This window comes from Saitoella complicata, assembly GCF_001661265.1.
Source record: "Saitoella complicata NRRL Y-17804 unplaced genomic scaffold SAICOscaffold_8, whole genome shotgun sequence".
NCBI lineage: Eukaryota > Fungi > Ascomycota > Saitoellomycetes > Saitoellales > Saitoellaceae > Saitoella > Saitoella complicata.
The window spans coordinates 67266-92549 of NW_017566999.1; the positions used below are offsets into that span (position 1 = coordinate 67266).

Here is a 25284-nt window from a genome sequence, read left to right on the forward strand (position 1 = left end):
TTCCATGAAGATCTCTTTGATTTCCTGGAAATCAGTCATTTTTCCCTCGCAAGCGCGCCTACTGAAAACTAGTCTGCACTCAGCGGTAGTTCATGAAGCATCCTATTGCGTGAGAACTTCGACAAGCCAGGCGCTCGTCCAAAGCGCTAGTACATGTGTAGATGTACTGAATCTATAACTACTGAGAACGGGCAAGGAGAATCAGACTGTCAGCGTATCGTGCACCATGAAATTACGATTGAGTTGGAAATTTCTCAGTTGCTAAATCAATTGACCATTTGGTCATACTACCATCTATCTGCCTAGCCTTAACCTGTTTAACCAGAAATCAATATCGTTACTACCATATTATTCAGGAAGACTCCAAAACCATCCCATACGAACGTACAATCAGTGAGCCATCTCAATTCCGCACTGCTCACTATCTCTGCTCCCGACGAAACCTATCTAACCTCGCCGAGTAGACATCCAAATATATCTGCGCCCTCTTCATCCTACTCTGATAGTCCTGATACTCGTGATACGCTTCGTCTCTCTTCGCCACTAGGTATGCTTCCAGTTGCACGGGGTCGTTTTCGATACCCGGTGGGATGCTAAAGTCTGCAACGATGTGATCAGGGCCCGGAGGTTTGGTAAGCGATGGTAGCATACCAGGAGGGAGAAGACCATTCGGTGAGCGAGACATGGCATGAAGATGAGAATGCGCTACTGGGGAAGGCGTACCCATCGGTGCTGGATGTTGCGGCTGTGGAGTCATTTGTCCTTGAGGAGTCGCTGCTGCCGCTGATGGGTTCAACAGTGACCTGATGCTCTGAACTTTTGACTGATTGCCCTCGCTTTGGTTCCTCCTGGGCAACGGCACAGCTTCCGCGTAAAAGTTGAGTGGAGGTAGCGTTCGTGACACACTCGCATCTCTCGGGTGAGATGAAGGCGGAGGTCCCTGATGAAGAGGAGCATCGGGCTGTCTGGAATACGCAGCTGTGAAATCAATCGGTTGAGGCGATCTCCCCGAGTCTGCTCCAAAACTTGGATGTGGGAGTGGTAGGCTCAACTTTTGACGCTTTGCGTCATTTCCTCGCACATCGACCTCTCCATCTTCGCTACCATCTGTATCACTCTTGCCTGACAATGATCCAGCATGCTGAAGCTGGTTAGCCGATACATGATGTGCCATGGGAGACTGCTTTGACGAAAAGGATCCTGATCTTGCCATGGGTGTTCCGGCTTCGCTGGCACCTCCGGTGGCGGGCGGCACGACGCGCTTCCGACGCTTGATGGTAGCTTTCTTCATCGTTACTGGACGATGTACACCGTGTAATTTGTAATATAATCCACAAGCGTTACAAATAGTATTGCCGCCTTCATCTCTTCGCCAGAGAGGAGTTGTTGTGGTACCGCAATTTTGGCATGCCATTATGAGTGATGCTGGATCCGGATCAGGTGGTTTCACTCCTGTAGGATTATTCCCTTGTCCAACTGCTGCTGTGGCAGCGGCCGCCGCGGCCGCTGCTGCGGCTTGAGCTGCTTTTGCGACACGGTTATTGAACGCCGGACATCCACTGCACCCTCGTGCTCCACCCGTACCGTTACAGTGCCCGTCTCCAGGGCATGTTCCCGCACACCCTGATGCTGTTGGTGGCGGTACAACTGGTGGGGTGGTAGTAGGTGCTGGCCGTTTCAGGTGCACTGGACGAATGGCGTTTCGTGACTTGTAGTACAATCCACACGCGTTACAGATCGTTGCGCCCTCCGGTGATCTTCTCCATAGAGGTGTTTGTGTAGTTCCACAGTTGCTAAGGAAATACGTAAGTATATGCCAACAATAACAGTGCGACACCTTGGCATACCTGCACACTTGTCCGGCAACATGCGGAATACTGCCGTCTGAGGATGCTGCTACCGCATGACTGGGAGCCGGAGATGCACCAGCAGAAGCAGTCGACTGAAGAGACTGCGACGGTGCAGCTTCGTTATGCGGATGAGTCGACATACGACGTTGACCTGAAGTAGCGTACGTGTCCGATCTGGTTGTTGATCTCTGCAAGTATGGTATACGGTGGAGGTTAGCAGAGCATTCCTCCTGCCAAGGGCCAAGTATGAACGGTTACGCTCCAGAGCTCTGCTTCGGGGAGGTGAATGCTTAAGGTTCGTTATCGATACCACCGACGCGCCTACTATGCCGAGTCACCAATCAGAGTGCGACATTAGGTCATCCTCTCCAAATCACCCTGCTATCTCAACTCGGATTACTATGGAATTTACATTTGAATTTCATTGTACCTCGGCCATAGAACCCTTCCGGGAGTGTACCGGGTGTCGGGTTTGTACCGGTGCGGAAGGGCAACATGATGGTACAGAGTCTGTCATTCTGCGAATTTGATCTCTAGATATCGTCATCGTCCATCATAATCTCATCCACATTCGCCGGCGCATCCGTCGTCTCAGGCCCCTCATCCTCAGCCTTCCGCTTCAACGTCCCGCCAACGGGCCCAGTAGACGAAGCGACGAATCCCACTGGCGCCTGTGCCTCTCTCTCCAACGCCGCCATAGCGTCTTCTCTTTCTGTGGGAGAAGTCCCAGTTGCTGCAGTAGCTGCAATATAGTTGATGTCGGTACTACAGATCTGTTAGTAAACTCCATGAGCAAGTGGGTGAGTGGCTTACTTGTATTGTGCCTGCACCGTCCTCTTAATCCGCAACATTTCCTTAAACGTATCCTCATTCCCATGCTTGACTTCGAAATCATGCCACTTCTGCCAAAACGAAGGCTGCGTCCGGGGATCACAGAACTGACTTGCATGCGCCAAAATAACTCTCGCACGGTCAATCTCGCCCAATCTCCGTTCCATATCGGCAAAGTCAATTGCCATGTCTCTCGCTTCTGCATCTGGTAGTGCGGCAATGGCACGTTCGTAGATGGGACGGGCGGAGGTGAGACCAAATTGCGAGACTGATTTGGCGATGTAGAGGTCGTAGATGTCTTTGCGGTCCTCCTCGGCGACGGCAGAAGCTGCTCTGTCGTAGATCCGCATCACATGTCGTGCAAGACCGTGTTGCTCCTCGAGGTCTGCGTACAGGAGGAAGATTGGCTTCGCGAACTTCGGCGGGCAGTTCTCTAATGCTTGCTCGAAGAGATCACGAGCACGCTCCAGTTGCGTTCCGCCATATCGTTTGATGAACTTGGAAAGATAGAGGTTCCACAGTTCGAAGGCGATGGGGTATGTGAATACATCCACACCTCTCTCGTAAACCTTGAAGCTCTCCTCAAAGTACTCGTTCTCCTCCAAGAAGTTCGCATAGTTGACAATAATCTGGGCCGTCGCAATGCGCAGTTCCATAATGCGATCGTATACAGCCTTTGTGGTCTCCACCGTTCCCAAACCCTCCTCGAGATCCACGTAGAAGGACCACAACTTCATGCATTTGTGCAATCTTGCCTGTGGTGTCAGAGTGTCGTCGTTGAAGTCAACGGTCGACTTCCGCGGTCCTTCTGTAGCCTTCTTCATTACTGCGAACGCCCTGTCAGCCTCATCCTGCCTTAGCTCCATCTCTGCCCACTCAATCCAGATATCAGCAAGCTCATTTACAGTTTTGTATGTGACGTTCGTAGACTTCTCCAGAATTTGCCGTGCCTCAGTCATCCGTCCTCCCTCCTCGTAGAACTTCGCAAAGTTGACCCATATTTGCGCGAGTTTTCCGGTCGCTTTCTTATGGTGGATGGTAGCTAACGCGTCGGTGTATGTCTTGACCACCATCTCTGGGTTATTAGCCCATAGACTTACGCGCTTCTGCCATTCCTCTGTATTATGAGGGTTTTGTCGCAGCAGAACGTCGTTCACCAAGAATGGACGACGATCCATGAGCTGCTCGAACCTCGCCATCCGGATGTCGAGATCGAGGTCATCTTCAGGTGTCGTGTTTCCTTCTTCAGCATCTTGCATCTTCTCCGCGATCAAAGACTCTTCGTATTCTGCGTATGCATCGAACACTTGCGTGAAATCCCTAACAGTGATGACAGTGGTGATGCCCTCCTCAAAGATATCCCGTGCCCGCTCAAAGTCACCGAGCGAGATGAAATAGGTGGCCAGCGACGTCCACAACTTTCCACGCTGATCAGTAAACTTCTGAATACCCGAACGGATGATCTTCTCGACATTGATCTCGGCAGGGATAGACCTTGGGTGATGTACAAGAATATCGCACATTTCGGTCCACAGCTGGAAATGCGACTTACCCTCCAACGACCTAAACTTGGTGTTATTCAAAACCTTGAGATACTCCTTTGCCGCCAAGCCAAAGTACTCGTTTTCGATGAGCACGTCGATGTAGGACTCCACTTGCTCCGGCGCAATCTGCATGTATCGCTTCCATACCCGCATCGCAGTCTCCCCACCCGCACTCTTCGCCCATGGTAGATACATCTTCCAGATCCTCTCGTGCTGCGTCAACGGCAGTGCCCGCAGAGCCTTGTCGAATGTACGTCGCGTCCGCGTGATGAGAGGCTGTGACATCAAGAACTCCAAATACATTTCCCAAATCCTCGGCATCTTGTTCAACAACACCAGCGACTTTTCGAACGCATCATTGACCTTCTCGAATTCATCGGCATATCGCGCAGGATTGATGGCGCTCAGGTGTCGCACACGTAACTCCAGATATTCCTTCCACAGCTTGTATGAGCCTGGCAGATCGAGACATGCGCGCTCGTAGACGAAGACTCGTTCAGGCAGCGGCGCTCGTGATTTGTGGTTGATGTATCGCTGCCATGATTTCAGGGAATATGGGTTTCGTAGTAACTCCTGCTCGTATGGTTCGTCGAGAAGGGACTATTCGATTGTTTGTAAGTGGAATTGCTGCAAGATCAAGCTGACAACTCACGATTAGGTACAGATCAATGTTGGAGGATGTCATGTCTTCTACGACCGACCTGTTACCGCGACGGTGTATCGGCTGCAGCGGCTGCATGTGCCCATGTGAAGTCACGGGGTCGCCTCTCGATTCCGATGACGGCAGATCCCTTGCGAGCTGAAAGGCAAAAGTCCGCCTTCAATGGCATTCCAAGTTATAGATAGCCTGTCTCTCTCTATCTCTCTCTCTCTCTGGGTGGATGTTAGCGTGCGACTTGGTGGCTGACGTTTTCGCTGGCAGAATAAATTTCGCAAGTTTCCTCCAAAGCGGCTCTTCTCTTGCAACTCCACCCAACAATGCTTATCCTGTATATACCTACCTAATAATACAAGGTAAGAAACAGAAGCTTGAGTTGCGATCGAGGTGACGCCGAGTTGATGAAAACTTTGTCCGAGCGATACCATGCGGACCACTTGGTTTTAAACCTTTAGGAATTCTTCGTTTCTGATCTTCGTTCTCGATCGACTCGCGATGCCTCTTTTTGCTTGTTGTTGTGACACAGTGCTAATCCGTCTGTTGTTCAGGTTCGTTACCAATTATCCATTCTTGAATCGCAAAGCCGGGAATGTGTCGCCTTGATGAGAGTTATCCATACCTTTCGCGGCGAACCATTCGTGTGCCTTCGAAAACATGCACTACCAACTGAGCATCTCGTTTTCGGCTTCTGCGATTTCAACGGATGTCGTCTGCCTTACGCAGCAGCGGCTAACGGCATGTCAAGATAGTGTCCCTGTGACTTCTTGACTTTTCCGACCAATCGTGAACGTGAGTCTACTCTTCTCCGCAAAGTCTTAACATGAACAGCCGACGCGAAGAATGGTTTACTTGATGATAAACTTAACTATCAGTTCTGCTTCTGTAACACAAGCTGAAGATACCCCATACCAAAGAAACTCAAATTGTCTGACCGAACCATTCTTCGCAGTCAGGCTTGTCATCGCGAGGCTTCGCTATCTTACATTTTGTTGGCCAGTGCTAACGATGTGCAAAAAGTTCTTTCAAGGTACATTCTTCCTTGTATCGCTCGTTGTATCGCGGACGAGCCTCGTTATGTGATGACAACTAGTCAATCCATTCTACGACAATCAAACCCACTCTTCCGTGTTCGTCCCGATTACCCTCCAATCTTCCTCCGTCCCGGCCATTTCGGTGGTGCAGCGCGGATAGGTCGGAGTGGGAAAGAGATGACGCAGGTGTCATGCCAGGTCGAGGAATGACTTTCCGTCTACCCATTGTCAATCGTCTTGAGGGGCAGTGGCGGTGGATCGTCGGTGGTTTGGGAGGGTAAAGACAGGCTGCTGATCTCGGGCTCTCCGGATGCAACGTGCAATGCGTTTCTTTGCAAGGGACGGCGTGCTGACTTGTCGGTGCGCCTGTAGGACTCCTACGTGATCTGCTTGTGCTCCCCTAATGATAATGATAATTTGAATTCTTTTTCACTTATTCCTGCTTCGTTCAATCGTATCCCGTGCTTCTCCCTTGCTCTCTGTCCATCTGCCGAAGTTCTCCAGACGCGACCTCATTGTTATCGTCACGTGCCTCGACGCGTCTACTGTCAACGTTACACTGCGACGCTCTGAAATCGCTCCTCGGTCAAACTTCGATGCGGACATGCTCCACGAACTCCTTCTCGTTCTGAATTGCCATTCATCCTCCATCTTCATCGAGACACCAACCACAACTACACTCAGCCCTACGTTCCCGAACGTTCACCCTTCCGAACGTGCCCTGCTCAACTCCCTTGCGCACCTCGCACATCTCCATCGACGGACACGAGATGCCATCAAATCGTCTATTTCGTCACATCCCAGTACGATTGTTCGCGCGGTAGCGTCCGCGATTGATGGTCAACTGAAGCTGTTTCAGCAAAGAGTGGTGGATTGTGAGAAAGCGATTCTTAGCCGGGATGTCGAATTGGTGGGCGGGTATGATATTGTACCCTTGGCAAAGCTTGCGACATGGTTTTCGGGGTGGGATAGAATACTTGCATATGTTGAGGAATTGGCGACATTCATCAGCCTTCCGGAACGAACTGGGGTGGAAGTGTTGAATCGTCTCAAGGGAGATACCAGAACAGGGTTCCCTGAACTGCGGCAGTTGAGCAATAAGTTTTTGGTGGTTGCTGAGCAGGTCTGGCTGAAGTTTTTGATGACGTGGGTGCTTTATGGGAAAGTCTCCAACCTGGGTTCTCGAGATTTATTTGTGAAGGAAGACGAGAAGCAGGATCTTGAAGAGAGGTACGCCGCTGATGAGAAGTTGATTCCGTGGTTCTTGTCAAAGGACACTGCGGATTCAGTACTGTTCATAGGGTTCGCCTTGGTGCGGACATCATCGCATCTGACAAACTCGGGTTCGGAGATCCTGCATGCGCACTCTGCGCTCCTGCGAGCGATTGAACCTTCGATACAGCCGTCAACCATCGACTCGACGATTGCGGCAGTGCGAGCATCCATATCCAATCGCCTGCTCCGACGTCTCCTCCCTTCACGAACCATCATCTCCGCAATTGGGTTTCTACGGAAGTTCATGCTTTTGGGAGATGGCAAATTCATGGTAGCTCTGATGGATGAATGTGAGAAGTTCAAGAAGAGAAGATTAAGGGGTATGGGAAACGGTGTCATCCGGCAAGGTGAAGTAAGTGCCGTACTGAAGAGGGCGATGGTTGCTATGAGAGCGGGTCTTGATGATGATGATGAGATTGAGGAGGACGAAGGTGTTGATGCATCCGACGCAGATATCGAGATGCCATCAGGTGCTCGAGCGGTGAACCTGGAGGAGCATCTTTCCCTGGAGGTTCTCAACATCGACCCGTCTTCGACCTCATTCTCAGACTTCTTGATTGGACATCCAGCAAGCTTGACCTTGCGTCCCCCATTTCCCCTCTCTCTGTTCCTCACTACATCGGACATTGTAATCTACGGATCCTTGTTCTCCTTTCTCGCCTCTATCGTACAAACACTGCGCCGTCTGCAAGCTCTCTATGAACAACGACGGGTACGCACACACGTCCCACTCGCTGTCTGGGGCCTGATAGCGCACGCAACCTTCTTCTGGCGCGAAGTCTGGGGGTGGATGCAATACGACGTGATCAACCCGCTTTATGACGAGTTCATCAATATTGAGGAGCAAAGTGATCCAGAGACTGTTCGCCTGCGACACACCAAATATCTGCGAAGGCTCAACAGAGCATTCTTCGGTCATATGCCGCGTGCACAAGAACTTTTGCGGTCGATCCATGTCAAGTGCGAGATCTTGTCTGGACGAGTCGTGCATTGGTCCGAGGAAGACGGTGTCGAAGATATCGAGGCACTTGGGAGGTTCAAAAAGGAATGTTCGGAGTTCGTGGGTGAGCTGGAATCTGCGGGTATGGTTGCGAACGGCGTGGGTACCGAGGAGGAAGAATGGGAAGCTATGATGGATATGGGACTGACGGACCGATTGCTGTTACGACTGGATTGGTTCTCAGGCGCTGGGCATGATGCTGTCGATGATGAAGAGTGAGGAGTTTGAGGAGATACCATGTATACCCGGAGTGAATATAACGAGATTCTCCTAAACTTCGTCATGTTTTGTGAGCGAACAGTGAAAATGTGTGACAATAACAATATCATATTAACGCAGACTACAGTAGCAATAACGTACAAACTAACACCTTTCGCATCCAAAGATTTCCAAAAATTATCCAACTAACCCGTCCCAACCAACAACATATCAATCTTGAGCTTCATTATACGCGTACCAGTCCAAAGCCAGAACCCTGAGTTTTAATATTTTCCAGTGGTACGGGACTCCAGCTCGTACTCCTCACGAGCCTTGTCCTGGTTCGTCGCAAGCGTAGCATCAAAGTGGTAAAGAGGCTCAAGCTGTGCACTCTTGTCAAAAAAGACCCAGCGACGGATGAAGTAGGGCAAAGCCTTAGTGAACTGGTAGTGGACGTGCTTGCCAGTGGGAACGGCAAAGACGTAGTCGAGTTCCTCGAGGGTGCGCTGCTTAGTCTCCGGAACGAAACAGAAAATGAGGCAGAAAGCACAGACGTTCAGGCCGGCGTAGAAGATGAAACTTCCGGTGGTGCCGAACGCGGAAAGCATGCGTGGGAAAGTAAGGGACAAGACGGCCGCCCAGAACAAACAAGTCGAGACAGCCCAGGACATACCGACTTCACGGTGAGACAAGGGGAAGACTTCGGCTGAGTAGGTGAATGGGACGGGTCCCTCTCCAGGGGAGTAGAACGCGGCGAACAAGAAGATGAACAAGGCGACGAGACCGAGGTGGGCGGCGCTCGAGCCGGGGATGAGAAAGCAGAGACCGGCGGCCAAGAGAGTCCAGGCCATCTGAGGGAAAGTGAAGAGGAGGAGGGAACGACGACCGAACGAATCGATGGTACGGATGGCGGGGATGGCAAAGAGGAAGTTGACCAATCCGAAACCCCAAGACGCAAGAAGAGCGCTCTTGGACGACGCACCAGCCTCGACGAAGATAGTGGAGGAGTAGAAAGCGATGATGTTGATACCGCACATCTGTTGCGCAATCATGACCGTGAACGAAGCGAGAGTCGCGCGACGAACACGCGGGATGGTGAAGAGCTGGATAAAGCGGGTGACGTAGTTCGACTTTCCGATGATAGCCTGCTCCTCGATAAGCTGGACGTGGATGTAGTACAGATCACGAGCGGCCTGGAGCTCGGTGTTGCGGAGCCTGCAGAGAGACTTGAAGGCCTCGCGGTATCTGTTCTTCTTCATGTACCAACGAGGCGACTCTGGGCAAAAGTATACACCGATAGCGAGCGGAAGCGCAGGAAGGAACGCAGATCCCAACTCCAAACGCCAAGCGAGGGGTCCAACGGAGTAGAGAGCGAGGTTTGCGCAGAATCCGAGGAAGATACCGAAAGCCGTCCACATTTGCCATGACATGACCAATCCACCACGGATAGCAGCGGGGGAATTCTCAGCGGCGAAGATGGGGACGGTGGAAGCCTTGGAGCCCATACCGATACCGAGGAGGAGACGACAGATGAAGAGTTCGACCCAGTTTTGGGTGAATGCACATCCGATGACCGACAACAAACAGAAGATAGCGGAGAAGAAGATTGTTCCGCGACGACCAAAGTAGAAGTTGAGAGGGTCACTCAACCAACAACCACAGAAAGCAGAAGCGATATAAGGAGCGGCATTGACGAGACCAACGATCCAGTTGTCGCGGTCGTGGTTGGGCGATCCGACGGGTGCAGCAATCCCAAACTCTTTAGGGAAAGACAAGTTCGCACCATTACTACCAGTCTGATCCCACCCCTGAACAGCGGCGCCCAACGAACACATCACAATCGTATAATACAACGCCCTCGGCTGCCTCCACTTGTGCAACGTCTCATTCCTCAACGCCTCACGCTCAAACTCCTCCAACTCCGCAATCTCCTCGAACGCGGGCGGGTTCTGTGCGACGAGGGCACCCTTTTGAAGGAGGGGTGCGATGTCGGTCATGTTTTGCTCTTCGGCGAAACGCTCGACTTGGCGGAGGAGTTCGGCCTTGGGGATTCCGGCGAGGGGGTTTGCGATCTTGCCGGAGACATTGGAGTTGAGGTTGACGTGGGTTTGTTCGGTTGTTGGCACCGCACCTTCGTGGTGTTCGGCGATCGCTTTGCCGTTGTAGTCCATACTGAGAATGATTCTCTTGACGAGTGATCTGAGGAGGAAGGTGGGAGGGAGGGAGGAGGGTTTATATAGAGAACTTAAGATTAAGCTACTGGCTACATCCCCATGGGGAGGAGCATGGATGGGGTAAGGCTTGGGGTTGGATGTTACAGTGGTCTGTCGTTTCAGTAAACTTTCTCCGGATGTGGCTGTCTGGGTATAGGCGCGGGATCCGCAAGCGCTGAACCTAGAAACGTGAAAGCGAAAGCGAAAGCGAAAGAGAAAGAGAAAGAGAAAGAGAAAGTGAAAGCGGAGAGGAAGCGGAAGAGAAGTAAAGAGGAGAGAAAGCGGAGAGAAAGAAAAGTAAAGAGGAGGAGAGTGACAACAACAGCATTCACCCCAACAACACACTCGTCCCAGGTCAAATCTGAAGAGAAATGAGAGAGGGGATCCACGGGTTCACTTAGCGTGTCGGGCATGGGGAACAACCTTTAACCGCCAAGTTCAAACTCGCCGATCATCTCCCAAACTTGCCGCCCGCACATTGACAACTCAAGCGACAAGGATCTGTGAGTGTATAAAGTTGGGAGATGAGATCAGCTGTCGTTAACTGGGATCAACAACTGTGGGGTAATCGTAAGATCTGAAGAGAAATGAGAGAGGGGGATGGAGGAAGTCATCCACCGACATCATCGAGGTCGGCGCTTAACTCGGGCTGGCTGGGGTTGCGCTTATGGCGTTTAACTCGGGCTGGGGTTGCGCTTAGGTTAACCGCGGGCGGAGGAGGTTGCAATTGAGGGTGGGGGTGGGGAACCAAGTCGACGCGTGCACGTGAACTGCAACGGGTGACTGAAGCGGCCCACCTGCATGGCGGCGTACGGCCGTGGTTGTCTGCGTCGAAAGCGGAAGACGTCAACAGAGACGAGACGAGGAGATGCCATGAGCTCAGGCAAGCCAACACACTCCCCCTTTTAAAGGACAGGATCAATGCTAACACTCCACCAGCTCTCCTCCTCCGCTTCTTCCAAAGCACTCACTTCAACTCATTCCTCTGCGTTGCCTATCTGTCCCGCTATGCGACGAGCCCGGGTATCGCATACTACCTCTGTACTCGCTTACGAGGCTTCAATAATGAGGAGATCGAGTTCTTTCTTCCGCAGTTGTGTCATCTGTTGATCTCGGAGGATGCGGATATTCATGCTTTGGAGGACTTTATCGTTGATCTGTGTGAGCGGTCCGTGCATTTCGCGTTGTCGGTGCGTAGTACAGGGGGTTTGGTGCGGATGTATGCTGATCGAATGAACAGACGTTTTGGTTGTTGCAAGCGCATCTTATTGATCTGGCGTTGATGCCTAATACCCCATCTTTCCGACGGTGCCGAAGAATATTCAATACAGTTCAGACGATCGTGTTCCGAGATGCCGCACCACCGACTTCAACCAAGAAGGAGAAGATCAAGGAACACCCGCTACCCGCATCTTTCCTCGCCGGGCTTATGATGGGAGCGGTCGGTATGCCAGTGTTACCTGGTTTGGGTGGACCACCCGCCATGATGCAGGCTAGGGACACGACACCGTGGGGTGAAGATAGGATCACGCAGATACAGCATGCGCCGACTGCACCGGCGAGGATGTCGTCTCCGTCAAGTCGGGCGCATTCACCGATTGTTGGGGACGAACTCGACTTTTCTTCACCAAGAAAACCATGGTCATCGCTACGGCCGCCATTGCGCCATGCAGCTGCATCTTCGTCTTCCCCTAACGTCAACCGCAGCTTGTCGTATGCCTCCATGCGATCGTCATCCTCGACATCATTATCAAACCACAAGAAAAACCAAGCCCATTTCGAAGGCATCCTCTACTCCGAGTATTTCCGGTCTGAGAACCAACTCCTCCTCGCCTTGCAGAACATCTCTGCCAAGCTGGTGCCCGTACCCAAATCTGCTAGATTGAGTGCACTGCGGACAGAGTTGGCTTTGATTAACACGGACCTGCCAGCGATGGTTTGCATTCCGTGTATGTGCAGTGCAACGCCGGCGTCGCCTGTGCATCATCGAGTCGTCCGGATTAATCCTGCCGAAGCAACGGTGTTGAATAGTGCTGAACGTGTACCGTTCCTGATCACGGTCGAAGTACTGGAAGAAGACATGGATTTCGATGGGAGCTCGGCGAAGAACAGAAAAGAGGTACAAAAGATCATGCAGAACGGCGGACAAAATCGACGGAGGTTATTTGATTTGTCACAGTTGAATGATGACGATCTCTTGAAGTCCGCGGTTGATACATCTGTGATGGAGGTGAGCAACGAGCCTATTGAATCCGATTACGGGGATATAGGAATTTCGCCGTTACACCAGACTGAAGCTGCGCGTGAGGCGATGTTTAGGAATGTGTTGAGTGGTGGACCATCTCGGGATCGGTCGTATTCTGCTGCAGACATTTTTGATCCTGTGTCGGCCAAGTCGTCAACGACGTCGCTGAGTCGGGCATCTCTTGGGACGTACGCGCTTAGTGATGATCGACCGGCGGATGCCATGAATCTATCATCGATAGCGACGCGGATGAGAGCTGCTGCCACAATGCTTTCACAACTTGATGCGGGTGGAGGCAAAAGACCTAAAGCGGAGACAGCAGCTATCAAAGCCAAGATCGTAGCCGAGATGGAGAGTCTCTTTCCCGAGGGTATGGAAGCATCACTCGTCGTTGCGGATGGTGGTCGACTCGAGAACGATCTGAACAAACAAGGTGGTGCCGGCGTCGCCAAGCAAATCACGAAGGAAGACCCAAGTGCCGCTCTTTTCGGTGAAGACTGGACAAAGAAGAAGGAGAGGATTAGGGCTGCGAGTCCGTATGGACACCTACCTAACTGGGATGTGTTCAGTGTTATTGTCAAGACTGGAGCGGATTTACGACAGGAAGCGTTCGCGTGTCAGTTGATTGAAGCATGTCAGAGGATTTGGCAGGATGCAAAGGTGGACGCATGGGTACGGAAGATGCGGATCATGGTGACTGGGAATGATGGCGGGTTGATCGAGACGGTGACGAATGCGATCAGTGTTCATTCAATTAAGAAGACGCTTGCGACGGTTGCGGCTGCGACACAGCCAGGTAAGGTTATTTCCTTGAAGGATCATTATGTCAAGACGTTTGGGGAGCCGGGGACGGAGACGTATGTCGCTGCGCAGGATGCGTTCTTGAAGAGTCTTGCGGCGTACTCTGTCATCAGCTACATCCTCCAACTCAAAGACCGACATAACGGCAATATCCTATGCGACAACGAAGGTCACGTCATTCACATCGATTTCGGTTTCATGCTCGGAAGCTCACCAGGCAACGTCGGCTTCGAAGCCGCCCCATTCAAATTCACCCAAGAATACATCGACATACTCGAAGGCCCCACAAGCGATGCCTACAAAAAGTTTGTACAGTGCATGAAGAGCGCATTCAAAGCATTACGAAAGCGCGCAGATGATTTCGTTAGCATGGTCGAGATGATGCAGAGGAATTCGCATATGGCATGTATCAATGGACCAGCGACGAGTGCTGCATTGAGACAGAGGTTTGTGTTGCATTTGTCGGAGGCGGAAGTTGATGATTTCGTGGAGGGATTGGTTACGAAGTCGGCGAATAGTGTGTGGTCGAGGTTGTATGATCAGTTCCAGTTTTTGTCGCAGGGAGTTTACTAGCATTCTTATACAAAGACTTCAAGATTCCTACGAGTGTACAGGTTTGGCCGGAGGAATGGCTAGTGTGGCGATCACATATAACCCCGCAGGTGAGGCGCAGAAACTGCCGAAACGGAATTGACGACACAAGAGGGCCATTGAAGGGAGCATATACCCTCGACGGTAGACCAATTGACCAGCATACACCCCGCCATATTGCTTACGACAATCGCATTCAAGCTGCGGTAGATGCCTATGCCGCATCATGATGAAGTTTTACCTTCTCCGCCAATACAGCGATCAATAGCAATTCCCAAGCGACAAGAGGGAGCACCGCCGGTGTGTCCGACCGACGAGGAGGCCATAACGCCGAGGAAGCCGGTGGTGAGGAAGAGGCATGATACTGCTAGTTTGGATTATGTCTTGCGGAGTGGGTTGGCTGGAGGGTTGGCGGGGTGTGCGGTAAGCGTATAATCCTCGGAGTTGGCTCAGTTGACATGCTGACTAATTGTTGGGCAGGCAAAAACACTGATTGCACCTCTGGATCGAGTCAAGATTCTGTACCAGACGTCCAATCCCGATTTTCAGCGGTATACTGGTCGGTGGACAGGCGTCTTCGAAGCAGCAGGAGCACTGTACAAGCAAAATGGAATCCTCGGCCTATTCCAAGGCCACAGCGCAACACTCCTCCGGATTTTTCCTTACGCAGCCATCAAATTCGTAGCCTACGAACAATTCCGAGCCGTCCTCATCCGAAAACGGGAACACGAGATCGGTTGGAGAAGGTTCATGGCTGGATCCATGGCCGGTGTGACGAGTGTGTTGTTTACGTACCCTTTGGAGGTTATTCGTGTACGGCTCGCGTTTGAGACGAGGGCTGATCATCCGACGAGTTTTTCGCGGATATGTCGGGAGATTTACCATGAGCGGGATCACTTTTCGATATTGCCGAAGAGGAAGGGTGGGGCTGTTGCGGGGACTACGTTGCACCCGGCGGGAGAGACGATCGTACAGGCTGAACTTGCGCAGGCCGCAAAGGCGGAGACTGCGGTGGTACCTGTAACGAGACCATTGACGGGTATTGCCAACTTTTACCGGGGCTTTGCACCGACGATTGCGGGCATGCTACCGTATGCTGGAGTTTCGTTCTGGACGCATGATATGATAGGGGACGTTTTCCGGTCGCCAAATTTGTGCCAGTATACGGTGCTGCCATTGCGGGATGATCTCCCGGCCGACTCTCCGCGGCGACGGAGACCGCCACTCACGGTGTGGGCGGAGCTGACAGCAGGTGGGTTGGCGGGTATGCTGTCACAAACAGCATCTTACCCACTCGAGGTCATCCGCAGACGCATGCAAGTGGGCGGAGCAGTCGGTGACGGCCGAGTAATCGGATTCTCAGAGACGGCGAGAACGATATGGCAAGCAAAGGGAATGAGAGGATTCTTTATCGGGTTGAGCATTGGGTACGTCAAGGTTATTCCTATGGTTAGTTGCAGTTTCTTCGTGTACGAGCGGATGAAGTTGGCGTTGGATATCTAAGGGCGGCATACATCTTAAAAGTCCGGGCGAGTTGAAGGAAAGCGCAGTGTACGATAGGATGAATGATACCAAGACTGAATAGACCATTTCTTCAAGAGATCGCGGGCGGCCGTTAAATGCGTGATGGTCTGTTTAGGTGCTTACGATGGTCTTGGTGCCCCACTTGGGTGGAACTTGGACTTGGACTTGTACGGTAGCGGGCAGTGTGGCCTTGCGAACTACTGCAACACAGATCACTAAGGATAAGGTTCAGCTTAAGCTTAGATCGAGACAAGCTCGAAAATTAGAAGAGTGTCTTCGTTACAAGCTCGTAGAAACGCAGTCCTCTCCCTCTCATCGAAGAGTTCTCTCAATGGCCATGGGCTGCAACAGTGCTCGCGCTCGAGGTCGGAGCTGCCCTTCTGCGGTATCGACGAGACCGTCCACGTCATCACCGAAAGTGCCACGCCAGATATGATTGAAGGCGGACTGAAGTAGACTGCCGAACACCAAGCAATGCAAACGTTCAAGAATGGCCATCGTCTCAGCACGTCGGGATTGCGGACACTGCGCCACTCGTTGAAATTTTCCGCTAAAAGGGCGAACAAGTGCGAAACGAGTGCGAAACGAAGTCCAGTAAGTGGAGCGCGAACAACGTTGCCTGCGAACTGCCGGAGAACGAGACTTATAATTCGTAGGAGAGGTCATATAATCCACCGTTGACGTCGCTCGATCAGGGTAAGCAGCCACGCACCGACCGCACCCCGTGTATTCTGACTGGCTGACGCGGTAAATTTTCGCACATTCTCAGGGTACACTCACGACTTGACTGCGCTGCCGCCCCCCTGCAACTCAACAAGACCATCTCCTACACCAAGTCGTCCCGAACGCTAAAAAGTCTACGGCGCGTCATCCAACCTCCAAGAGCTCCTCGAGTACGATCAGAAGAATAGTGATAGCTTGACAGTCCTCTTGAGCTCCTCCGTTCGTCTGTCTTCCTCGTCCAGTTCTTTACGCGACTCCCTTCTCTCGTCCTCCCGCTAGACCATGAGCAACGACCAGTCGAACGCCTACGACTACTCACGCCCTGCTTCAGCATATAGCAACGGCGCGTCTGCTCCTGGTACTTCGAACGGAACTGCTGCTACTCACGACAACGCCTCTGGCCACTGGCCGTCGCGTTACCAATACGACCCTGCCGGCTCCAATTACGGACAATCGGCTGACACCTACGCGCCTCCTGGATCAGCTGCAGCTCACTCCCACCACAACGCCCAGGACAACGATCACGACGAGTCCCTCCCTTCACTCTCTCGCGCTTTAGGTCCCATGCACTCTATGGCTTCGAAGACGGCCTCACCTGATCCTTACAGCGCGCATCACTCTGCCGCCAACTCCAACAACATCTCCCGTGCCAACTCCGCTCACGCGTCGCCAACCACTGTTCCCGGAGGTCTTCCTACTCACCGTCAAGCAGAACAAGTAGGTTTCCACTATCCTCAGTACAGCGGCGCGACCACCCCTCAGCAGGTCATCGCCGGCAGCCACCTTGGATACAGCGCGACGCATACACCCGAACTCTCGTCCATGCATCAGACCGCGACTCCCGACGCGTACGCGTTCCAGCGCTCCCTCTACGACCAGAACGGCACGGCTGAGCGCAACTTTGCCGCTCAATGGCCCAATTGGCCTCACGCGGCCCAGGCGAACGCGTACGGTTCCCCGCAAACTGTTGCGCAGCCAGTTTTGCTCCCTGGAGGTCAAGGACTCCCAACGCCCGATCAATCAGGCGCTACTTCCCGTAAGTCTTCCGACCCTCATTACGACCCTCGCGCGAATTATGGCTCAGGTCCACCAGGATCCCAAAACGGTGTTGCACCCCAACAGCCCCAGCAACCCCATGTCTACTCCTTCGTTTCCCTCCCCGGTGCTACTCAGCAGAAGCGTCCCCGAAGACGTTACGACGAAATCGAACGTCTGTACAAGTGTGGGTACCAGGGCTGTGAAAAAGCCTACGGTACCCTCAACCACTTGAACGCCCACGTCAGCATGCAGGGTCACGGTGCCAAGAGAACGCCGGATGGTAATCCTACTGTATGCTATGTGATCATAGATGTGTGCTAACCCGTTTCACTACAGAGTTCAAGGAAATCCGTAAGGCATGGCGTCAGCGCAAGAAGGAGGAGGAAGCGAAGAAGCGTGAAAACGGTGAGCATACCAACGTCGGCTATTATTACATCAATCCTCACACACCTTCGGCAGCTATCGCATACAACTCTCCCTCTGCTCCGGGGTACGCTCAGACCGGTGCCGCTGCTGCTGTCTCTCATCTCTCTGGCATGCAGCAGCACGGTGGAATGGTCAATGGCAATACCTTTGCCAACCCCTACGCTTACCCAGCGAACGCGTATGCTACTCACTACGCGCAGCCAGTCGGTGTGCCGAGCTTGTACAGCACTCAGCACCAGGCTTACGGTGCCCCTTACGCGACGCACCCGGCTGTTGCTCAGCCTGTGAAGCACGATGACGAGAGGACCCACGGTGACGACGCTAGGTAGTGAAGCATTGTTGAAATTTTTGTATTGGAGTTTGGGAATGGGTAAGAACACTCTACTTGTGATTCTGTCGTGTGTATGAAAGTTAATGGTTGGGTTCCTTTCTTTGGTAAAGGTCGGGTTAGAGGATATGTCTCGCTTCCTTATTGCTTTTTTTGTTCACGTTGTTGTTTATCATGATGGTATCATATTGCTTGGCAAATTATAGAAAAGGCGTGTGAAAACTCCTGGGAACAAGTAACGTAGATGCCCTCGTCTATCACTGGTCAAACGACCGTGTCTCCCGCTCCAACCATCGGTATGTCCTGTCCTCCTCATCAAAAAAGATTTTCATCTTATTGAACACCTCCTTGTGGTACTCGTTCAGCCATTCAATCTCACTGCAGTCAAGCATGCTGACATCGATAAGGCTTCTCGCCATCGGGACAAGGGTGATGGTCTCGAAGCCGTAGTACGGCTTGCCACCGAATTTGTTTGGAGTCTCGACTTCCTTAACAGTAACCAAGTTCTCGATACGAATACCGTACTGACCGTCTTCGTAGTATCCAGGCTCGTTGGAGAGGACCATACCGGGCGCCAACGCAGTCTCGTTAAACGAGATACGAGTTCCGATGCCCGGAGGACCCTCGTGCACGTTCAGATAAGATCCGACACCGTGGCCGGTTCCGTGCAAGTAGTTCAGGCCGTCTCTCCACAAGAACTGTCTTGCAAGGATATCGAGGATGTATCCAGTAGTGCCCTTTGGGAAGACTGCTCGTGCAATGGCGATGTGCCCCTTCAAGACCAGTGTGTAATTTCTCTTCTCGGTTAGGCTAGGAGATCCGAAATGCAGGGTACGTGTGACGTCGGTAGTTCCGTCCTTGTATTGAGCACCAGAGTCGCAGAGGTAGACAGCCTTGGGGTCGATCACCGCGCACGAGCCCTTCTCCGGCTGGTAATGGATGATAGCTCCGTTCGGTCCAGTTGAGCTGATTGTAGGGAAAGACAGTCCAGCAAAGTGCTCCTTCTTCTTGCGACACTCCTCAAGGTAGTCGGCCGCCTCAACTTCGTCGATTTCCTTGCCACTATGAAGGACCTCCTCCAACCACGCAAAGTATTCGATCAAGGCAGCTCCGTCCCGGATGTGGCACTGTCTCATCCCCTCAAGTTCTGTAGCGTTCTTGACCGCCTTGGCATCAGCGATGCAAGACTTGACTTCTTCGCATTTCTTCTCACCAAGAGCCTTGGCGAGCGCCCACGACGTCTTGTTCGTTATGAGGATCTTTCCATCCGATTTCAGAGAGTCAGAAAGAACAGAGCAATCAGAAAAGATAGCATCATAAGGACGGACGATAACATCTTCACCCAACTGAGCCTTCCCTTCCTCGGTTAGCTTGCTCTCGTCGATGTAGAGGGTGACTTGAGTAGGGGTAATCATGGCAAAGGAGAAGAAGACAGGATTGAAAGGAATATCATCACCACGGAGGTTGAAGAGCCATGCAATCTCGTCCAGCATAGAGACGACGGATCCGGACGCCTTCTTTGCCTCCAACTCTTTCCTGATCATCGCAATCTTCTCCGAAAAGTCCTGGCCAGAGTACTTGTAAGGCTGAGGGAAGACAGGTTGTGCAGGGCGCTTTGGCCTTTCGTCACCCCAAACCTCATCCACAAGGTTGTTGTTCATCCCGATAAGCTTGGCAGCCTTGGTCTGCAACTTCTCCATCAATTGCTTCGCTTCGGTTGCAGTCAACAGACTAGCATCGATTCCAACCCGCTTCTTTCCAGCTTCAGCCTGTTGCAGAACCCATTCAGTCCATGTTGGCACATCAGGCAATCCTACTTTCATCAACGTCCAGTGCTTCAAGTCAAGCTGCTTCCCAGCCTGGTTAAAGTAACGACCGTCAGTGAACAGAGCGGCCTTGTCAGTAGTGATGACGGCACAGCCAGCAGATCCATTGAAACCGGAGATGTATGCGCGTCTTGCATCGCAGTCGGCGATGTACTCTGACTGATGTGCATCCTCGGAAGGGACGACGTAGACGTCGACGTCTGATGCCTTCATGCGATCCCGCAAAGCGGAAAGTTTAGCAGCGGCAGCCATGTTGCGCTTGCCAGTTGTAATGGCGTTTGTAAAGTTATTTGGTTTGAATGTGCTCAGGGATCGTGTCAAAGCTCGGAGCATCTATCGCTGTTCAATGGCAGAGAGTTACGAGCAGGGTTGACGTCAGTTGCAGCAAATGCAGGTTGTCGGCTACAAGCAGCAACCGGCCGACGTCTATGAGGATCTGGATGGAGAGACAAATTCAGGTAGTATTCGGTGTCAATGAAAGTTTTATAATTGTCTAGTCAAGATCCTTGCTCGTACCGCTCTAGTATTGAGCCTCTTCCGTACCCGTGATGATAACATCGTTCACCTTCAAAACCATCCTACATAATTGGGTCGCCAACAAGAACTGCTGTCTCTTTCCGATCAGAGGATCAATAACAAAGTTCTCGCGCATATCGTTGCTTCCCTTCTGCATACAGTCCACACCCAACCTGAAGTTACCCTCCTTCACCTGTCGTGACTTGACACTTGTCAGAGTCTCAATTGGTGCCAGACCAGAGTTCTCTGCCAAGGCCAAGGGAGTCGCGTCCAAGGCGTTCGCGAAAGCGCGCATAGCATACTGCTCGATTCCGGGAATCTTGTCAGCAGCGTCTGCGACGGCAAGCGAACATGCGATCTCAGCGGCACCACCACCGTAAACAACACGGTTATCCTTGATCAAGTTGCGGACGACACAGATAGCATCATGGAGGGCGCGCTTGGCCTCGTCAATAATCATCTTGTTGGAACCACGCACAAAGATGGTGACGGCACGAGTGTTTGCGCAGTCCTCAATGACGAGCATACGATCCCGTGTAGTACCGAAAGAAAGCTCCCGGACAGTACCTGCTGATCCGAGCTTCTCTGCGGAAAGGTCCTGGAAACGAGGAACGATACGGCCGTTGGTAGCGATAGCAATCAACTCGATTTCTGGCCCTCCAACCCATCTTACAGCAGGAAGCTCGTTTTGCAGTAACAGGTGGTTTGCCTCATCATCGAAACCCCATTGGCAGATAACCAAGTTCGCGCCCGTGTCCTTCACCTGCTTAATCATCTCCTGGAACTTCTCCCTCTCGTAGTTCTGTAGCAGCTTGTATTCATCGACGTTGGTGATATCGAGCTTGTGCTTGGTCTTAGGCTTCGGGGGCTCAAATGCACAGGTAAGAATAGCAATCTTGGCGTCCTTGACCTCACGGGGCATCTGCGGGTGAGACATGTCCTTGTCGATAACAACACCCTTGACAAGGGTAGTGTCCTCGAGAGATCCTCCAACCTTTCCGTCAACCTTGATAAGCTCGAAGTCAACATCCTTGCGCTCCAAATCGGCAACCGAGAGTACCGCATCAACGGCAATCTGAGAAAACTGAGTGTGTGCCTTCGAGACGATCTTGCTGCCCAAACAGGTCTTGGCGGTCTTCAACAAATTTGACGTGTCTTCTTTTGAGAAGGGAACGACATCAGACACCTTCTCAAGATGCTCCACGGCAACTTTGCAAGCGCGATCGAAACCGTCAGCGATACGGATGGGGTGGATACCCTTGTCAATAAGGTCCTCAGCCTGCTCAAGAAGCGCACCAGCAAGGACAACAACACCAGTAGTACCATCACCAATCTCGTCATCTTGTGATTTTGACAGCTGAACCAAAAGCTTAGCAATCTGGTGCTCAACCTCCATCTGCCCCAAAATCGTCGCGCCGTCATTGGTCACGGTGATATCACCATCAGGCGAAATGAGAATCTTGTCCAAGCCTCGAGGACCCAAGGATGTTCTGATGATGTTGGTGACCGTCTTCGCGGCAAGAATATGCGACTTGATGGCTTCGGTGCCGTGAATACGCTGCTTCATGCCGGGATCCCTCACAATGATGAAGGGACGACCGGTCTCGTCCGTAGCCATAACAGCGTTGTCCATTACAGCTGATGATTAATGGGTCGAAACAGAGGGGTGCCGAGGACTGGTGGAGCGTGTTGCTGCTGTCCCGTATGTGCATCGATATCGCGCCAGGGACCGACGAACGAACGAACGCGCAACCTCGAACTCACGTGATAAAATCACCAACTATACATTTGAAGGTTACTGTAGGGTAATGGAAATGCTATGAGTAATTGTCCTTCATGGCTGTTCGATATGCTACTGCGGCTACTCTGGTATCCGTCCTTCTCGTAGGGCACGTTCTAACCTTGTCACTTCCTGGAGACCAGAGCTGTTAGTTGATAATAATCGAAGAGATAGAGGTGGTCACCATACCTCAAGGCTTGACGCGCTCTTGATCGCCTCCTCGATGCGTTTTCTCTCTTCCTCGGTCAATCTCAGGGGTGCAGCGGCCTTCTCTCCTCCTGCTGCGTCGCTGCCTCCAACCTCAAACACTCTCGACTTCACTCCCATAATAGACGCCGCCAGCGGTGTCGGTTCTCCTGATGCCGTACTGAACAACTCCTTCGCTTTTGCTCTCTCCTTATCTTTCACTCTCTGGAAATCCATGATCCGCACGGACGGACATTTCCAAATGATCCAGCTGCGGTAATGATCTTTTCTGCTGACAGGATTGTCCATGATACTCAGAACCGTCAACTTCTTGAGTCCTGACAGCGCATTCAAGTCCGCAAGTTCTGCAATTGAGTTGGAGGTGAGAATCAATATCTTAAGGTTTGGCAGAGATTCGTGAATTGATGCCGATATAGTTGAAATTCGATTCCGTGCGAGTAACAGTGTTGACAGGTGCGGCATCCTTGGGAAGCCATCCAGTCTGCGGATGTCGTTGTCGACAAAGTCAATTGCATCGTTTTGATCCTATGTATGCTATACGTCAGAATTGATAGATAGCAAATGTACTAAATGCGCACCTTTGTCACACCAAGATTGACAATCTCTGGGATCTTCTTGCCTTCACACGATGTTGATGAGCCTGTAAGTGATGTGATGGAAGTCGGAGCACACACCTCTCAGATTAAGCTCTCTGTCCTTGACAGGATTGATATATGTCGGAGCATTTGCGAGAAGATCAGGAGTGAGCTTCATTGTGTACCGCTCTTTCTATTGGCAATAGTTCGTCGAGGACGGTATGTCTGGTCGTTGTGTGCGTTACGCGCGTGCACGTGAAGGGTCCCCTGATGTCGCGCGTTGTACGGCACGTATCGATCCTCCAATAACCAAAGTTACACTCAACTCCCGATCAACCAATCGCAATCGCAATCGCAATGAGCTCTGCTGAGAAAGAGGACTTGCCTGTGGCCGTTGACGAAGCTGAATTCGCGATCGAAGCAGATGTTGAGGCTGCCGAGGATGCCGAAAACGCGTCTGGTGCTGTAGAAGGTGGTGAGGATGAGTATGAAGTAGAGAAGATCCTTGGACATAGATGGTCGCAAGTAAGTACTCACTTGATGTGCGCAACGCGTGTGATCGATGCTTATGCGTCGCGTAGCAGAGCGGAGAGTATGAATACGAGATCAAATGGCTGGGCTACGATGCCCCGGAAGACAACACTTGGCAACCAGAATCAGAGCTAGAGTGGGTCAGTCACTCGTAGCTTAGGAGATCACAGTGCTAACTGACCTTCAGTTCCTGTCGCGACATGCTGGAGGCCTACTGGCAGGTGCGTGGAGGGAGGGCAAAGCCGCCCACTTCTGCCAGCTCCCGCAAGCGTGGACGATCACGGTCGACCGCCGTTGAAGAGTCTACTCCTGTTAGCAGCCGTGCGAAACGGTCGCGGCAAAGTACTGGTACAGCCCAAAGCAAAGCACATCTAGTTGATTCGGATGTTGAGGAGGAAGTCCTGCATCCAAAGCGGAGAGGGAGGAAGTCCGCTGCAAACGATGTGAACGCTCAAAGCGTCGAGATCGCAAATGGCGGAAAATGGACGCCACCTACACATAAAGATTCCTGGGAGGAGGTGAATCTGACAATCGACACCATCGCCCGTGCCGAAGACGGCGAGCTGATGGTTTATGTCGATTGGAACAATGGGTACAAGACCGTCCACCGTACGGACATCATCTATGACAAGTGTCCTCGGAAGGTATGTGTACACTCATCACTTATCACACCCGAAATGGAGTCCTGATCGCCTTGCGTGGCAGATGTGTCTCTTTTTCGAGTCAAATTTGAAGTTCACCCAAGGAAAAAACTGATGGGTTTCTAAAGATGTGTCTATTCTACCAAGGCCTGCTTCGGTTTAGCCACAGGACACGTAGCCAGTTGCCACCTGAGCTCGCTGCTGCGCTGGAGGAGATGTAAGACGAAGCATGAGAATGTGAATGAACGGCTCCTGGAACCAAGGCCGTACCATTGAGTTGTGTTAAGTGGGAATTTGGACAATGTCTGTGTTCAGAGACGGAAGGTACCAGTAGTGTAAGAAGCATCTGTTTTCGTATATTCCTCGCACGTTCTTGATCTATTACTGAGTGAACTTGAACGCGACAAATGCCAAAACAGCGATCAACGCAACGATCACCGCCAAATTCGATCCACCCGCCTGCTGCGCTTTGGTACTTGGCTGAGCCGCAGTAGACTTTGCAGGAGCATCACCGGCCTGTAAGGAGTTAGTAGACGGAAAAGGTGGTGTGAGAATGTACGTACACCGCGCTTCAAGTTACCAACAAACATCTTCTCCAACAACTCCCGTGCCTCCTCGGAGTGACCAACATCCTCGAAAGCCTCAGTCGCATCCTTGCCTGTACGGGTTGTTAACATCATTAGATATCGTTTCCCGGGACAACATACCTCCAACATCCATCAAGACCTCCTCACCACCGGGGTGTTCGTCCATGAACTGGGCGCACTGGTAGACCTTGTCGTGGATGACCATGAAGAGGTCGGAGCGGTCGGTGTGCTCAGCAACTTCGGTGTAGGTGTATTCCTTGACGTCGGCCATGATTACAGAAGAATGGAAGGAGTGGGTAAGCTTTCTGGACGGTTCAGGGTGCGGTTGGGGGTGTATGCTAGAAT

The 25284-nt window shown here is 51.9% G+C and overlaps 12 protein-coding genes across 12 annotated transcripts; 5 read left to right on the top strand and 7 right to left on the bottom strand.

The window, feature by feature from the left end:
* Nucleotides 1–286: 286 nt before the first annotated feature.
* On the bottom strand, nucleotides 287–4910 carry SAICODRAFT_70521 (uncharacterized protein; the record flags this gene model as incomplete). Its single annotated transcript, XM_019170581.1, has 7 exons — nucleotides 287–1793; nucleotides 1848–1951; nucleotides 1993–2171; nucleotides 2281–2383; nucleotides 2420–2615; nucleotides 2664–4825; nucleotides 4878–4910. 7 exons carry the CDS (start codon nucleotides 4908–4910, stop codon nucleotides 422–424), a joined length of 4149 nt encoding a protein of 1382 aa, XP_019024927.1. The 3' UTR covers nucleotides 287–421.
* A 1608-nt stretch (nucleotides 4911–6518) lies between these two features.
* Nucleotides 6519–8481, top strand: SAICODRAFT_70522 (uncharacterized protein; the record flags this gene model as incomplete). Its single annotated transcript, XM_019170582.1, has 1 exon — nucleotides 6519–8481. The coding sequence occupies one exon, from the start codon at nucleotides 6519–6521 to the stop codon at nucleotides 8406–8408; it is 1890 nt and encodes a 629-aa protein (XP_019024928.1). The 3' UTR covers nucleotides 8409–8481.
* Nucleotides 8482–8521: 40 nt separating this feature from the next.
* SAICODRAFT_29807 (sugar transporter) lies at nucleotides 8522–10752 on the bottom strand. The gene has a single exon (XM_019167504.1). The coding sequence runs from the start codon at nucleotides 10556–10558 to the stop codon at nucleotides 8672–8674; it is 1887 nt and encodes a 628-aa protein (XP_019024929.1). The 5' UTR covers nucleotides 10559–10752; the 3' UTR covers nucleotides 8522–8671.
* A 455-nt stretch (nucleotides 10753–11207) lies between these two features.
* Nucleotides 11208–14263, top strand: SAICODRAFT_217706 (kinase-like protein). Its single transcript, XM_019166467.1, has 3 exons — nucleotides 11208–11483; nucleotides 11540–11790; nucleotides 11841–14263. The coding sequence occupies exons 1-3, from the start codon at nucleotides 11402–11404 to the stop codon at nucleotides 14217–14219; spliced, it is 2712 nt and encodes a 903-aa protein (XP_019024930.1). The 5' UTR covers nucleotides 11208–11401; the 3' UTR covers nucleotides 14220–14263.
* Nucleotides 14264–14447: 184 nt separating this feature from the next.
* SAICODRAFT_18392 (mitochondrial carrier protein LEU5) lies at nucleotides 14448–15793 on the top strand (the record flags this gene model as incomplete). The annotated part of the gene is made up of 2 exons (XM_019165947.1): nucleotides 14448–14660; nucleotides 14718–15793. 2 exons carry the CDS (start codon nucleotides 14448–14450, stop codon nucleotides 15738–15740), a joined length of 1236 nt encoding a protein of 411 aa, XP_019024931.1. The 3' UTR covers nucleotides 15741–15793.
* A 114-nt stretch (nucleotides 15794–15907) lies between these two features.
* On the bottom strand, nucleotides 15908–16597 carry SAICODRAFT_217677 (uncharacterized protein). The gene has a single exon (XM_019166466.1). It carries the CDS (start codon nucleotides 16425–16427, stop codon nucleotides 16074–16076), a length of 354 nt encoding a protein of 117 aa, XP_019024932.1. The 5' UTR covers nucleotides 16428–16597; the 3' UTR covers nucleotides 15908–16073.
* A 1027-nt stretch (nucleotides 16598–17624) lies between these two features.
* SAICODRAFT_44599 (uncharacterized protein) lies at nucleotides 17625–17905 on the top strand (the record flags this gene model as incomplete). The annotated part of the gene is made up of 2 exons (XM_019168787.1): nucleotides 17625–17802; nucleotides 17859–17905. Coding segments are annotated over 2 exons (225 nt in total), but the record flags the coding sequence as incomplete, so codon positions are not given.
* Nucleotides 17906–18533: 628 nt separating this feature from the next.
* Nucleotides 18534–20354, bottom strand: SAICODRAFT_55382 (aminopeptidase P; the record flags this gene model as incomplete). The annotated part of the gene is made up of 1 exon (XM_019169371.1): nucleotides 18534–20354. The coding sequence occupies one exon, from the start codon at nucleotides 20352–20354 to the stop codon at nucleotides 18534–18536; it is 1821 nt and encodes a 606-aa protein (XP_019024934.1).
* A 251-nt stretch (nucleotides 20355–20605) lies between these two features.
* On the bottom strand, nucleotides 20606–22259 carry SAICODRAFT_29809 (uncharacterized protein). The gene has a single exon (XM_019167505.1). The coding sequence runs from the start codon at nucleotides 22249–22251 to the stop codon at nucleotides 20623–20625; it is 1629 nt and encodes a 542-aa protein (XP_019024935.1). The 5' UTR covers nucleotides 22252–22259; the 3' UTR covers nucleotides 20606–20622.
* Nucleotides 22260–22469: 210 nt separating this feature from the next.
* SAICODRAFT_90945 (U2 small nuclear ribonucleo protein A) lies at nucleotides 22470–23406 on the bottom strand. The gene is made up of 4 exons (XM_019171725.1): nucleotides 23280–23406; nucleotides 23184–23224; nucleotides 22588–23130; nucleotides 22470–22530 (listed from the first exon to the last, which is right to left on the bottom strand). The coding sequence occupies exons 1-4, from the start codon at nucleotides 23356–23358 to the stop codon at nucleotides 22480–22482; spliced, it is 714 nt and encodes a 237-aa protein (XP_019024936.1). The 5' UTR covers nucleotides 23359–23406; the 3' UTR covers nucleotides 22470–22479.
* Nucleotides 23407–23537: 131 nt separating this feature from the next.
* Nucleotides 23538–24400, top strand: SAICODRAFT_24606 (uncharacterized protein; the record flags this gene model as incomplete). The annotated part of the gene is made up of 4 exons (XM_019166790.1): nucleotides 23538–23705; nucleotides 23762–23772; nucleotides 23899–24355; nucleotides 24395–24400. 4 exons carry the CDS (start codon nucleotides 23538–23540, stop codon nucleotides 24398–24400), a joined length of 642 nt encoding a protein of 213 aa, XP_019024937.1.
* A 333-nt stretch (nucleotides 24401–24733) lies between these two features.
* On the bottom strand, nucleotides 24734–25210 carry SAICODRAFT_6614 (cytochrome b5; the record flags this gene model as incomplete). Its single annotated transcript, XM_019170198.1, has 3 exons — nucleotides 24734–24868; nucleotides 24916–25010; nucleotides 25060–25210. 3 exons carry the CDS (start codon nucleotides 25208–25210, stop codon nucleotides 24734–24736), a joined length of 381 nt encoding a protein of 126 aa, XP_019024938.1.
* Between the last annotated feature and the right edge of the window lie 74 nt (nucleotides 25211–25284).